The sequence below is a fragment of the Impatiens glandulifera genome, chromosome 6 (assembly GCF_907164915.1).
Source record: "Impatiens glandulifera chromosome 6, dImpGla2.1, whole genome shotgun sequence".
Classification (NCBI taxonomy): domain Eukaryota; kingdom Viridiplantae; phylum Streptophyta; class Magnoliopsida; order Ericales; family Balsaminaceae; genus Impatiens; species Impatiens glandulifera.
In genome coordinates, this window is record NC_061867.1 from 52,779,458 (window position 1) to 52,795,559 (window position 16,102).

At 26.4% G+C, this 16,102-nt stretch overlaps 1 protein-coding gene across 1 annotated transcript; it reads left to right on the top strand.

Annotated features, from left to right (window-relative positions):
• Nucleotides 1-7,069: 7,069 nt before the first annotated feature.
• On the top strand, nt 7,070-8,562 carry LOC124942390 (caffeic acid 3-O-methyltransferase-like). The gene is made up of 4 exons (XM_047482890.1): nt 7,070-7,490; nt 7,586-7,905; nt 8,021-8,085; nt 8,196-8,562. Exons 1-4 carry the CDS (start codon nt 7,081-7,083, stop codon nt 8,490-8,492), a joined length of 1,092 nt encoding a protein of 363 aa, XP_047338846.1. The 5' UTR covers nt 7,070-7,080; the 3' UTR covers nt 8,493-8,562.
• Nucleotides 8,563-16,102: the final 7,540 nt, after the last annotated feature.

Below are 16,102 nucleotides of genomic sequence, written 5' to 3' on the forward strand. Positions count from 1 at the left end.
CTGGAAGAGAGAGAGAGAAAAAAAATCAATCTAAAAACTGCTATGTTTTTTTTTCCTTAATTAAATATGCCCTAATGGGCTTTATTAATTTGTTAGGCCCAGCTGCCAAATGAGCTGACCCAACAAAACATATATCAGTGACTTTTTCAAATATAATACCCCATTCTAGACAATGTATCCAATTCTCTGGAGTGATAGAAATACGCCTCCATATATGTATTAGAACTTGGCCATCAAAGATGATATCGTTCCAAACTTACACCTCGTTTCTCCTAGTCCTTAAGAAGACTCCAACTTTTCTTTTCATCCTGTTTGATACACAACCTCTATGAAGTAACACTTCATGACATTAACAAAAACGGGTTTCCTTAGCCTTTTCAATCATGAATTCCTTGATTTAATTCCAATGAAAGAGAAAATTCAGCAAGCCCATAGCATTAGCAAACCACCTCCACAATTTAGCCGTAAAAGGGGCAATCACTAAGCAAATGATCTATAAATTCTTCTTCCATTGAACATAAACCACATCATGTACTTGGGATCTTCATATACCTACTAATTCAGTCCCTTGTCGAGAGCCGATTACGGAAAGCAAGTCATTGAGTAATTTGATGGCAGAGATGATCTTAGAAGACCACACTAAGGCAGCCCACTCCACAATTTGCCTCCTCTCCCGAATAAACTCCCATGCTAGATTTGAATTAAAATCTTCACCATTCTCAATCATCCAATCCCGTAAATATGTAGTATCATTAATATGCAATGCTTGAATAAAATTGAGAATTCTTATACCTTCAAAAATTCTCCTCGGAAGTGTGTTCCATTCTCTGACTCTTATGTCTCTAACCATAACAACAAGGTAGTCCATCCTTATTTGAATACCTCCAAAATCTGCTTTAAGAACAATAGGCTGGTTTTATAACCAAGGATCGTGTCAAAATAGGGTTCCCTACTCTGAACCGAATCTTATACATCATAACGATGTCCTTGAGCTTTAGAATCTTCTTAAGGGACCATTCATTCCTTCTTTAATCTTACTTGTCCATATACTAGTTTCCCTCCTCATAAACCTTTAAGTGATCTAATGGTTGAAATGTTTATGTTATATAATAGAGACTATGGTTCCAATCCCGTTAGGCACATTCTTTAAAGATATGTTAAAATTAGCAAATAAAATTAATATTTTATTATTAATATTTAATAACTTAAATATTTAAAAATAAAAAAGAATTAATCAAATAAAATAATTATAATTTAAATAAACAATATTTAAATGATTTGATAATATTTAAAATTATTATTTGAAACAATAAATTAATCAACATTAAATAATAGAATATATTATCTATAAGATATATATATATATATATATAATAAATCAATTAAACAATATATTAATTTATTCAAATGATTTGAGGAATAAAATTAGTTGGTCTATTCATTCCAAAATGTAAACTATAAATACAAGATTATAACATTGAGATTCACTAATCTAGCCACTAATCTAAAAATCTTCAATATATTAATTAAGTCAACTATATATAGAAAACCCAAGATAACTATTAATTGATTATATTTATAACATCCCCGTAATCGAATCAGGTGGGTAATATATGCTGAGATTGAATAGAAATTCTTCAAAAAAAACTCTCGAAAGCCCCTTCATGAAGATATCTATAAGTGAAAGCGAGATGAGACATGAACTCAAATCTGGATGCATGAGACCTTCTCATGAACAAATTGAATGCCCATCTCAATGTGCTTGGTCTGTTGGTGCTAAACGAGATTAATGGAGAGGTAAATCGTACTCATATTATCACAGTAAACAAGAGTAGTGGTAGGAACTGGTCAATGAAGTTCTAAGAGTAAATTAAGTAGCTAACAATCTTTTAAAACCACATTCGCAACCATCCGGTACTTAGCATCGGCACTAGAACGGGACAGAGTGGTTTGGTTCTTATCCAACCAAGAGATTAGATTATCTCCCAAGAAGATTAGGAGCATGGAAATATTAGTCTCAGTCCAGGCACCCACCCCAGTCAGCATCAGTGTATGCCAAGAGAGATGTAACAAAGGATGGATACAAATGAAGGCCAAAACCAAGAGTCCCTAAATATACTGGAGAATTCTCTTTAGGAGCCACCATGTGTACCTCCCAGGGATTATGCATGTCTAAAGGCCTGTTTGTTTGGGATTTTTAATTTCTAATTATTTTATTTAGTAATTATAAGCTCTAAACTATTTTTTTTTAAATATAAAAAAAAATAGAAAATGATTTCAAAATATTTTTATAGAAAAATACTTTTAAAAAAGACGCAATCGTGACATTACGTCAAGAAGAAAATTCTAATTAACATGATCATAGGCATTTATAATGTCAAGTTTAACTAATGCATTCCAAACACTTGTTATCGATAAGAGCTACATCATAAATTTGTCTTTCACGGATAAAATTCATTTGATTTTGAGAGATGACCGTCGGTTGCAATTTTCGTATTCTATTGGACAAACATTTGAAAATTATCTCATACATTGTCGACATTAAGTTAATGGTTCTTAAACTTTGTAGCTCAACCCCTCCATTTCATGGTCTCGTCCTTTAGAAGAGACCATACTTTCTTGATGAATTCCATAGAGTAATCGTCGGGATCAGGTGTTTTGTCTCCACCACAGTCGTTTATAGTCTGTCACACTTCATCGATAGAGAACCTAACTTCAAGATCAATTTTTTGACTCGTTGTAATCCGATGAAATGATACCCTCAAGTTTAGGACAATTCACATTACTCTCAATATAAAGATATTTATAAAATCTCATGATCTCATTTTTTAAAATACTCGACTCACACACGTCGATTTCATCAATCTTGAGAAAGTTAATGATATTTTCTCTAGATATAGTCTTGCAAGTGGTTTGAAAAAAACTAGTATTTATATCACCAAGTTTGAGCCAACTTTCCTTACTACATTGTTTCGAATTTATTTCCTCCTCATACACAAGATGAGAAGTTCATTACCTTTAATTAATCTATTGAACAATTTCTAATGAATTAGAGTTCTTGCTCCCTCAATTTCTTCAAGTTTAAGAAGGTCGTTGCACATCGAGTTCACATTTACCTTGAAATTGGGAATATATTCATGAATCCATTTTCTTGTATGTTTATTAAGGATCTTCATCATAGTGGCCAATTGAAAATGTTATCTTCAGGAATTCATTATTTTATATGTTTATTAAGGATCTTCAACATAGTGGCCAATTGAAAAGATGGTGGACCTCTATCACAACTCAACTTTAGTCATGAAGTTCTCTTTATGAAGCCACTTATTGTCAAATTTAAAATGTTGAGGAAACAAATTATTAGCTTTCATCACTTATTGTAAATATTCAAAATTCTCAAACATTTTAATTACACAAAATACTTTTTTAATTTTTAAATAAGTTTTGTCTAATGCTTTAAAACTAAAGCTATATAGTGATATTAAAGAAAAAATAAGACTTCTAGTTATTTATTAAAGTAATATAAAATTATAAAATAATATATATAAATTAATTAAAAAAATAAATAAATTACATATTATAAATATATTTAAAATTATTTATTTTATGAATTAACTAAAGATAATAAATTAGATTAGACGTTGACTTATTGTTAAAAGGTTATTATTTAAATTATTCTTATTTTATAAATATTTTTAGCATATTTATGTACAGTTAAAAAAAGATCAGAAAAAACAAAAAAAGGTTAAGTTCAATATTTTTTTTAATCATTAATACATACAGTATATATTTAGTTTTGGAGATTGAGACTCTTCTAATATCAAAATTAAATTTAGTATTTAATTAAACTCAGGATAGATAGACATACTCACATTATATGATTTATTTATTTTTATAAATTTTATAAAACATTTATTAATCTTTTTTTTCTAATAAATTCTTTATTTATCAAATATTATAATCTCTAACTATCAAATTACTTATTTCATTAATTAAAATAAATTTATTTTATTTTTATTAAATTTAAAATTTAAATAAAAAATTATTTTAATAATTAAATATTTAAATACCCTAATTTTTATTAAATAATATTATTCAAATATATTTTGCTCTAGTTTTAAAAATAAGAATTATATTTATAATTCAACCTAATAATTTTTATTATCAATAAATACAAGTATCAATAAATACAAGGACTAAATAATATCCCTATTTACCACCACATATGATGGCGGAAGCCAAGGTCGATATTTATCTTCTTATTTAGAAGAAATTGTAAGTGGATATTTTTTATTTTTTTTATTGATAGAATATAGAGAAATTGTATTAAATGATATTTGGTTACTTAAGTTAAATCTATTATATAGATATTATAATTAACTTAAAATGAAATTATAATATAATAGAATAATATAATATTGATATCTTATATATATCATTCTTCCTCAAATTAAACTCAAGATGGAAAATGCTTAAACAATTTGAGATTGAAGACGAGATGTTAAAATGTTGACAAAGTAATATTTAAGCTTCAAAAACGCGTGAGTTCCATCTAGTTATAGGATTGTAGTGTGTTGACTGATAAACCGGCGAAGATGTAGAATCTCATGGGCATTGATTGTTGGGGTGAAACAATAATTGAATGAATTTCGAAGTTACTCGTGAGTCTCAAGATCCATCCAACAATGGGATGACAGTGTGTTGTATAAAAAAAACTAACGAAAAAGGTAAAATCTCATAGATATAGAATGATGGGGTGAACCAACACCTAAAAAGATACTCATTCTAACGAAAGGATGATACAGTGTATTGACTAAATAATCAGTAAAGAATCACATACGATTGAATTACATTTATTATATTTTAAAAATTATAAAAAACGAAGAAAAAAAAATGAACCGAGCCTATACCACCAAATTATTAAGCTCCCTTTCACTACCCATGACTATACAGGCAGTCATCGATCTCAAGATATTTGAGATCATATCTAAGGCCGGTCATGGTGTGATGCTCTCTCTTTTAGAGATTGAATCTGAAATCGTAATAATCCTATCCACACGTTGTCATGCTTGAACGAATGCTCAAGCTTGTCGCTAGCTTCAATGTTTTGACAACAGCTACCACTAATGGCACTAATGGCGAACCACGAGCCACGATACAGATTGACTCCGGTGCAACTCCACCTCTTTATAGTCTCAAATATATCAATATATAATAGTATTATTAATTATATATTATATATCTCATTTTATATTATATATAAATATTAAATATATAATTAATTGTATTTCACGCTCTACTCTGTTCTAATATTGTCGCCCTTTTTTAAACTAATATTGCATCGTGATTTTCTAACTCTAAACCCTATTATTTATTGCGCAGTCATTTTTTTTTCTATTCTAAGTTTCTAACTATAAATCATTTCTCCTTTCTTATCTTTTAATTTCTCTGGTAACAAATCATATATGAGGTAAGGATGTTATTGACCCGACACCAGATATATTTATCTTTTTTTAAGTCTAAATCTAGTTAAATAATCTTACTTAATACATTAATTTATTAATAACTTTATAATTTATAAATTAGTTTAAATATTTTAGATTTAAATGACGAAGAATAATATAAATGATAAAGAACGAATAAGATTTCAAAAATATCAGTTGGGTGATTGTAAAAAATATCAATAAACGACACAAGACAATGACAAAATCATTAATGGATTAAATTTCTAAACTGTTCAATGCAAAAAATCAAAGTTCTCTACCCTTACCCTTGAGTGAAAATGGAAATGAAGAAAATGATAGTGTAAGAGTATGAGATGAAGTATTGAAACAATCTATTAGTAATCTTGAGGAAATGAAAAAATGAATGTTTTGGATATATATTTTTTTAATTATTAATTCTCAAAAAAAATTAAATTAAAAAAAAAATTATTCTAATTTTAGTGGGCACAAAATTTAAATTTGCATTATCCAATTCTCATTGCCCATGCATTTTTACTATAAGATAGAGCACAAAAAGATAAATTATTTTATTAATTAGTATGTTTACCAGGTTATTTTAACTTATAGCCCAACAAATTTCAAACTGAAACCTAAATTGGTCATAAATTTCAAACACCTAAAATATCGAAACAAAGATTTTGTAAAAGTTGGACAATCACATGCAATAGTAAGGTCGTCTTTTTTGTTTGTGCACTTTTTTTTTGCTTCCAATATGTATTTTGAAAATTTAAGGTCGTACATATTTTTTATATTCTTATATAAATTTATAGTGAATGAATTATGAATATACATTACAAAGTAACCATGCATATATATATTCAATCCGAAAGCTAAACCAATTAGAACACAACTTTATTTAAAGACAACTTTTTTTTAGAAAAGAAATAATAGTTTATTCAATCCACCAAGATCATGGATCAGATCAATCGATGAAATCTTTAAAAAAAAAATACACATTTTTTTGGTCACAGAAACAAGCAGCCAATACAATCCACAAATCAGTTTAAATCAAATAGCTGGTGGGTGTATGTGACATATCTGGTTTGGTTTGGTTTGGTTTGGTTTGGTTAGGTTAGTTGTGCATCGAAATCCACAACCTAAACGTTGACGACAGTAAGATAGCCGTGGTTTCGGTTTATTGTTCAATTTGGTTTGGTACATTAAAAGATCAGGTTTGTTCGGTTTGATTTGTTTGCCAAAAATCAAAATGTGTTCAAAAGAATAGCAGTTGTTTTTGTTTTTATCTTTGACGGATTTGTTTGTCTATTTTATTAGATTTTATAATGTTCTAGTTGGATGTTTTGTAACTGGTTCGGTTTTATTTCGTTTCAGGTCTCGTTACGTCCGAGATTAATTAAGAAGTGTCTAGCTCCTTTCTATAATAATAATAATAATTGAAATGGTGGCTGGTGGATCCATCATAAAAATAAAGTGACACACTATTGAGTGGAAGACTGGTGGATGTCATTATAACTAGTCTACCGTCATTATTCTTTATTCACAACTCGCTACAAATATATCCTCAAAAGAAGCTCTTCATATTATATATAGTAATTAGCCATATTTACAACAACAATTCATGGAGAAGGACAACACCAATATTGTTCTTCCAATTAGAGAAGAAGAAGAAGAAGAAGAGCATCGGGCATATGCCATCTTATTATTTAGCTCCCTCGCGTTGCCCATGACGATGAAGGCAGCTATTGATCTCGACGTACTAGAGATCATAGCTAAGGCCGGTCATGGAGCGATGCTCTCCCCTTTAGAGATTGCATCTCAAATCTCTTGCAAGAACCCTATCGCGCATGTCATGCTTGAAAGGATACTCAACCTGCTCACTAGCTTTAATGTGTTAACCATGGCTACCACTATTGGGCAGACACGATATGGATTGGGCCATGTAGCAAAATATTTTGTGAAGAATGAAGAAGGTTTTTCCTTTGCACCAATGATAACGTTGTTACAAGACAAGTCCTTTGTTGATAGCTGGTATGGTTTCTTTTGAATGAATTTCATTCGGACAAATTCATTTAAGTCAAAAAAGACAACAAAATATTCACATTCTTTCATGTACTTATATGAAGGCATCACTTGAAAAATTCAACGATGGAAGGAGGGGTAGCCTTTGATAGGGCCAATGGGACAAGTGTATTTGATTACATAGGTGCTGACCCAATCTTCAATGTTGTGTTTAATCGAGCTATGATGGGCCACACAAAAATTGTGATCAATGAGTTGCTATTATCTTATCGAGGATTCCACAAAGACATGGACAGCATGACATTGGTAGATGTGGGTGGTAGCCTTGGTGCGACCCTCGACACAATAATTTCAATGTATCCCAAGATCAAGGGCATTAACTTTGATTTACCCCACGTTGTTTGTCACGCTCCTCCTTATCCTGGTGGCCTACAATCTCTAATTCTAATGCATTCATTGACCTTAGAAATTTCTAGAGCACACATGCATGCAGGTTAATTAATTGTTTGTAGTTCTAAAATTCAGATGTATGTATACAGGTGTGGAACACGTCGAAGGAAATATGTTTGAATGTGTACCCAAAGGAGATGCCATTTTTATGAAGGTATTGGTATTATTATTGTCATAATTAATATAATACAAAACAATACCAATTAATGTATATATTTAGTTTGTGTGAATGTGTTGTTGAAAAATTGAATTTATTTCGTGTAGTGGATACTTCATGATTGGAGCGATGATGATTGCTTGAAGTTGCTCAAAAATTGTTACAATGTGTTGCCTTCCAATGGAAAAGTGATCGTCGTTGAAGTTGTAGTTCCCGAAGTGCTCAATAACGAAACAAAGGTGAAGAGCATTTATCAAATGGACATGACTATGTTAACAATAAGTCCCGGAGGAAAGGAGCGAACCTATAAGGAATTTCACGACCTAGCCATCGAAGCTGGCTTTGAAGGGATCAGACTGGAATGCACAGCCTTTACCTTTTCGATTATAGAAATTTATAAATAAAACTGATAAAGAAACTAAATTGGGTCTGGAGCTTGATGGAGATTCTTAAATAAACTTGTCTTGTCTTTTATATTTTCCATGTCGAGATGTGATTCATTAGATTCTATGACATTTATTGTCACGCCCAAGGAGTCACTATATGTTATCTTATTTAAAACTAAATATAAATCCATAACATATAATTTAAAATTTCCACATTATCATATATCATTTGGTTTATTTCAAATATTTATATATCACAACATTTGTTATATCTATAACTTCTATAATTATTGACTATATTGGAAAGCACTAAAAATCTACACTTTAATTTATAATATTAAAATAATTATTTTAAATTATTTTTAAATAAATAATATCAAAATAATTAATCCCTTGACTAGAAACCTATTTAAAACAATTAATTATTGTGCTAATTAATCAAATTAATTAAGAGTTAAGGCCAAAATAAAAAAATAAAATTATTTGGGACAAATGTTGTAACCATAGTATCTCAAAATAGTTTTAGATAAAATTAAAGGACAAAAATAAATAATTTTAATGATTTGTTGTATCCATTTCATTTAAGGAAAATTATTTATTTAAATTCTAAAAATATACCCAAAATAATTGATAAAATATTTTTCATATTTATTTTAATATTTTGTGTATTTGAAAAGATCAAAAATAAATTCAAAAGGGTGAAAGAAAAATTAATTTCAAATAATCCATTAAATTTTAATTAAAAAAAAAATCAATAATCCATTGCAGCCGAAACCCGTAGGATTCGGTGCAACAGAACTCGTGACCATCGGATGAGCGTTGGATTTTCATCCAGCGCCTAGGAGCGCTCCGCGTAGCCCACTGTAGCGAAAGGAAGCGCGCACCGAGGAGAACCGAATCAACTAACGGGACGTCAACCTCGTTAGTTGAAAACGTCCAAACGCCAACGACGTTGGAAAGAACGCCAACAGAATGCCATAAACAGACGTAACGATGTCATTTTTTGCTCTGATCACCTTCTTCGTCGCAACACCACGAGGATAAACATGAAGAAGCCGTGTTGATTTTGGATTTTTGGAACTCCCTCGTTGGTCCACCAAATCAACTCATTCAAAGCTGAGAATGATCACCATACGATGGTGATCATTCTCCCTACAACCGTAGGCCTCGTCATGGCCTAGTCCGATGACTACATACCAAGAACAGTCAAAAGTCATTAATGATTTTTGATTAATTCAGCCACTACGCTTCCCCAACCGACCTAAGATGAGTATAAATACCCTCATCAAGTCATTTTGAAGTCAATCTACAAACACAGAACCCTTAAATCAAAGAAAATCAAAATATTCCATTAAAGCTTTAAAGCTTCAGGTTTTTTGAAATTTCTGTTTAAAGCCTTGAAGTTCGGATATGTGCATTCAGAAAGCTTCTCTAAGGAATAAGGAGTGTTCTCCAATCCTTAGTAAGGTTTCAATTTTATATTTTAAATTATATAAGCTTGTATGCTTAATGTTTATGGTGTTTTATGGCTGAGAATTCATTCCTAAATCATTTATAAACTATCTGGATATGATAGAATATGATAGAACCAATCAATCGATTTAAAAAAAATAGAAGAAGAAAAAGTGTGTCTAATATGATAAATTTTCAAGGTTATAATATTCAATCAAACATAATAAAATCAATTATAAACATCATATACATAATTAAGTTACACAAATATATCCTTTAAGAGATAAAATTAGAGAAGAAAATTAGAAAAATAATTTAAAGAAGATGAGATTCTACCTCTTTTGAGAAATAAAAAAATAAATATTGAAACTTAAATGAAAATAATTAAATAATAAAAAAAGTATGAGAATATAAATTAATAAAATAAAATTTAACATTTTAAGAATAACTTGTCCATGAAATTGAGAAGAAGGAAATCATTGTTAAAAATATTTTAGAATTATATATACAGTTGTATTTGAAAGAAAAAAAAATTGGAAAAAAAAAGTAAAGCTAATTATGCCTAGGAATGATTTCTATTTATATATATATATATATATATATATATATATATATATATATTTGTATTTGAAAGGAAAAGAAAATTATAAAGTTAATGCCTAGGAATGATTTCTAATTATATATATACTTGCATTTAAAATGAAAAGAAAATTAAAAAAAAAAAAAATATATATATATATATATATATATATATATATATATGCTTAAGCCCACATTAGCTCATTGGTACGTCCATCCTGTGCATAACATTAAAAAAAATTAAAACTTTCCTCAATACTTATCATTTTTATACTTCTTATTTAAACTTAAGAAATTAGTTAATTAAAGTTAGTTGACTGAAATTTAATAATTAAAACTCTTAATTTGTTAAATTTGAATAATTAAATTAGTTACATGATCTTTTATTTATTTATAAATGTCACGTAATTACAAAGTTAACGGGCGTAAAACCGATGTAACGAAAATCTCATTTTATATAATTTATTAATAAAAAGTCTAATTATAAATTTTGAAAGAATATGTTCGAATCTCAATTGATCTTACCAATTAGTCTCAATTTAACAATTTCACTATATTATTTCCTTGTTTCATGAAATTTTGAATGATTTTGAACTTGCAAAATACAAAATAAGTTTACTTATAAGTTTTCTCTAATTTTCATTTCATTTCTTTAAATTTTATAATATGGATCATATATCAACTGTTGATATAATTCTTTATTTTATTTTTTTAACATAACCAATTTAATTAAGTGTTTATATATGTTAATTTAATTTATAATATATCAAATTATAATAAGTATACGAAGTTTATTAAAATTAAAATAATAATTAATATATATTATAGATTTATTAATTAATTATATGTAAATATATTACAATTATTAAATCTTAAAAAATTATATAATTTGATATGTTATTTAATTAAATAAATATATCCATATGTTAATTAGAAATTTAAGAATTTAATTTGTATAATTTGATATGTTATTTAATAAAATGAATATATAATAAAGTTATATAAATAAAATTAATTTTTAAAATCAGATATCATTTAAGTAATAATATATATTATAATGAATTTGTATTCCATTAAAAAAAACATGAGTCTTTTAAATAAGGTAATAACAATAAATTGATACAGTTGGAGTTATAATTTTTCCTCTAATAAAAACTCAAACAAACTTTACAAGTAATCTTACTTAGTAGTGTCATTTTTTTTTTATTTTGCATTTCTAGTATTAGAAGGTGCATTCTTTCTCATTCCACTTTTCAGATTTTAGAGTCAAATCGAATTTGTCGTCTCGAATTTTATAATTTAAATATTAGATTTTAAAGTCAGATCGAATTTGTCATCTCGGATTTTATAATCTATATAATACTATCAATCTTTGGTGGGTCGACGGCTGCTCATACCCCTCAATCGCACTGGTGATCATTTCTCGAGTTTGTATTTATCTCCTTCTTTGCAACAAAGAAGATGATAAAGGATCTAGAGTTCCTTTTTATTTTCTTTTAAGGATTTTTTAAAATTAACCTTTAATCTGAAGGTCTTTTATAAGTATTTTTAATGATTTTAATGGATTTCTCTATTTTAACCATATTTGTATATAGTGAGTTATCTTTTGACAAAACTTTTTCCGGCATTAGTTAACAATCAATGGAAAAAGATAAATGTTATTATCGCTCATAATTTCACGTAAAGATTTTTCCGACACCGTTTAAAGATTGAATTCAAATTAGTTCGTCCTTAGAGTAACCTGGTTAGTTTTCATTAGAAACTTGATCTTTACAAATTTATTTTATGTAATGTCTGATTTAATTATTTAGATGTTTTTTTTTATTTACAAATTAATGTGTCAGATGTAACTCCTTATTTGAATTAATTAGAAATTAATTCCTTATAAACAAATGTAAGATAATAGAATTTTTTTCCATTAAAGATTTCTTTCTTATTGAAGACTTTCTTTCTCTAAAATAATCTATAAAAAATGTATAAAGTAATTTTATTTTGACGACTTTTCTAATATTGGAGGGTGTCTTATTTTTATTTTTATTTTTATCATTCAAATTTTAGTTGGTGTTGTACTTTGTTCGATTTGAATTATGTTTGTCGAATTTGTTGTCTCGTATTTTTAAAATTTGAATAATACTCTCAAATTTTGGTTGGTCGTTTGATGCTTATACTTGCCCCCACTTGTTCTGATGATCTTTTCTAGAGTATGTGTTTATCCTCTTTTTAGTAAAAAAGATAAAGTTATCAAATCTTGAGTTATTTCTCATTTATTTAATAATGATTTATTTGAATTGATCTTCTATTTGGAGGACCTTTTACATGTATTCTCATTTATTTATTTCTATGAATTTCTCATTATTTTGACCATGTATATAGATGGTCAGTTATCACTTAGCCGAATTTTTTTCGGCGTTGTTTTACAACTCACGAGAGGGGATCTGATGTAATGCAAAAATATTTTCTCTCAAACTTAATATTTTAAAAATTGTTTCTTTTTATATGGTCGGCGAGTAAGGCAACCTATGCAGTTGCATAGAGCCTCCCTCCTTTATGGCCCTCCAAATTTTCAAATATAATAGTATAATTAATTATATATTATATTATTAATATTAATTTTTCTTTTTTATCTCATTAAATAAAAAAGTATTTACAATGTTTGGGGCCACAAAATTTAAATTTGCATTAATTCTAAGGACTGAATCTGATTCAAGAGAGTGTCCATGTCGTGGTACAACATATCCTATCACACCAATTCACATGTAAGAACAATTTTACTATTGCCGAGAATATTTGTTAAAAACTCTTTCGACACCGATTAATTGATTTATTTGGTTGTTTTATTTTATCACTCATCTTTATGGAATTCAAACGTCCTTAAAGTCATCCTTAAAAAGACTATGAATCTACTATTTTAGAGCATGTTTCATAGGTTGTATCACCTCACACCCTCTCAACATTAACACTTCTCTCTCAACTTAAAATTAAAAAAAATAATTTTATGAAACATGATGTGAAATATCAGATTCTGAACCTTTTTTATGTAAGATTTTTGATCATCTTCATTATAATTTTTCTTTTTAAATTTGATATATTATTTAACATCTAAATTGTTATTTAACTGTTTTATATTATATATATTATATTGTATTATTTACAAATTAATTTTACATATATAATTCTTTTTAAAATTAATGAGACTTAACTAATAAGTAAGGTAATAAGATACTTTGAAAGAGATGAAGATAGTTAAATTTATGATGATTCGAATTTGTTTTGATTAGGGTTTAACTCACTATAAGATAAGAGAAGACTTGAATATTTCATGATTTTGTCACTAATTAGCTCAATCATGTTATTATTAAATAATCTTCTAGTTAAGTGTTTTTTTTTTACATGAAAATGGCTTCATTATTCGTTAGTACCTTATTGTAACATGATTTGATATATAGCACAATCAAAGCTTTCGAGTTATGTTTGTATTTTTATTTCATTTTGAGTTTTATGCATATTTTATGTTATTTGTGTGTTTATAATTGTTATTATTATATTCAATTAATATCATGAGTATTATAATCTATATTTTATAAAACTGCAATGAGTGATTTAAGTACTCAAGAGGAATGCGGTAGCCTTGAATTGTATTTTTTTCCGGTGGAATAAGAAACAGGATGGCTCCACTACTGGAGTAAACAAACATGTCTCTAAAATACTAGGATAAAATGACAAAAACTAATTAACCTTTTTTATATTTTCTTTTAAGATGAAAGCTAGCATAATCAACACGTTTCTATTTCAACATAAAAGATATTTTAAATAACCATCGAATTCATAACATTTATATTTTAGAAACCATTCTGGTCACTTATAATACCTTAACCAAAATTCCCTAACCTATAAAGGGTACTATAACTTGCCTCGGAAAGTATGCACGGAGATTTCCACTCTCTTATAATTATCTAACAAAATTAAATTAATCATAATTAACTCTAACCTATTCAAAATGAGAAGTAGTAATTGAGTTAGTTTAATATATGAAATAATATTAACTCGGCTGGCCTAGTAGATTTTAGATTTGCTTTTTAGTGTTTTTTAAAGTTATCTCTTTTTTAGTTTAGTGACAAAAATAAAATAAGTAGATATTTCAAGACTTTTTAGTGTACGATAAATTGGTTAGATGTATGGAATCCGAAAGAGAAGTAAACACAAAATTCTAAAGATCAAAGATATTAAGAAGATTTGGAAATTTTTGTTTTGGGGTCAGAAGTCAATCATTGGATAAGATTAGCAAGTCTATAACTAAGGCCTCGTTTGATCTTTGGGTTTTTGAGATAAAACCCAAGTTTTATCCTAAAACCCAACCATCCCATCATCAATCAAATCAATCATTTTATTAATTAAAATATCCAAATTACCCTCTACTTAAATATTTATTTTTATATTAATAAAAAATTACTTTAATATATATAATATTTATTTATATTTTAATTATTTTAATATAAATTAAATTATAAAATTATTTCATTTTAAATAATTTTATTAATTAGCTCAAATAAAAATTAAAACACAATATAAATTCAATTATAACATACCATATTAAATTTTAAATAATTCAAATAAATAAATAATTTACTAAAAAATAAAGTTAATATATTTGAATAATATATATTAATTAATTTATAAATATATCTCATATAAATTAAATATTTATAAAAAAAAATTATTCTATTTTTATATATATAAACTCAATTTAAATAAATATATTAATTAATTTAAGTTAATATTTTTTTAATTTAATAAAATAAAAATATTATAATGTAATTTAAGAAAATAATAACAATAAAATTAAATGACATTTAAATTATAATTATAGACCACTGAAACTATTTTATTTAAATTTTTTTAATTAATTATATTAATTAAAATAAATTTATAATAGAAATAAAACTATAACATATTATATTATCTCATATAATATTTAAATTTTAATAGTAATAATTTATAAAAAAATTATTTATTTAAAATTTTATTTTTATATTAATAAAAGTTAATACTAATATATGTATAGTTTTTTAATATTTATTTTATTATATTTTAAAATTTAATTTAATAGAAATTAAATTATTTTATTTAAAAAAAGTATTAATAATTATAATATATATATATATATATTAAAATTTTATTTTTTATTAATAAAAGTTAATATTAATATATGTATAGTTTTTTAATATTTATTTTATTATATTTCAAATTTTAATTAATATAAATTAAATTATTTTATTTTAAAAAAGTATTATTAATTATAATATATAAATAAATAAAGTTTTTTTTATTAATAATAATATGAAAATATTTAAAGTTTTTTAATATTTATTTTATTATATTTTAAAATTTTATTTAATTTTATATAAATTAAATTATGCATTTACAAAATATATTATATATATTTATAGAAATGGTATAATTGGTATAAATTTTAAAAAATTTGGTTTTTTATCGATTCCATCGTACAAGGGTTATTTAGAAAAAAAAATCATAATTTATGCAAATAACCCCTTCATCAAACAAGCTCTAAGAGAGACCCACACACTAACAGCACAATG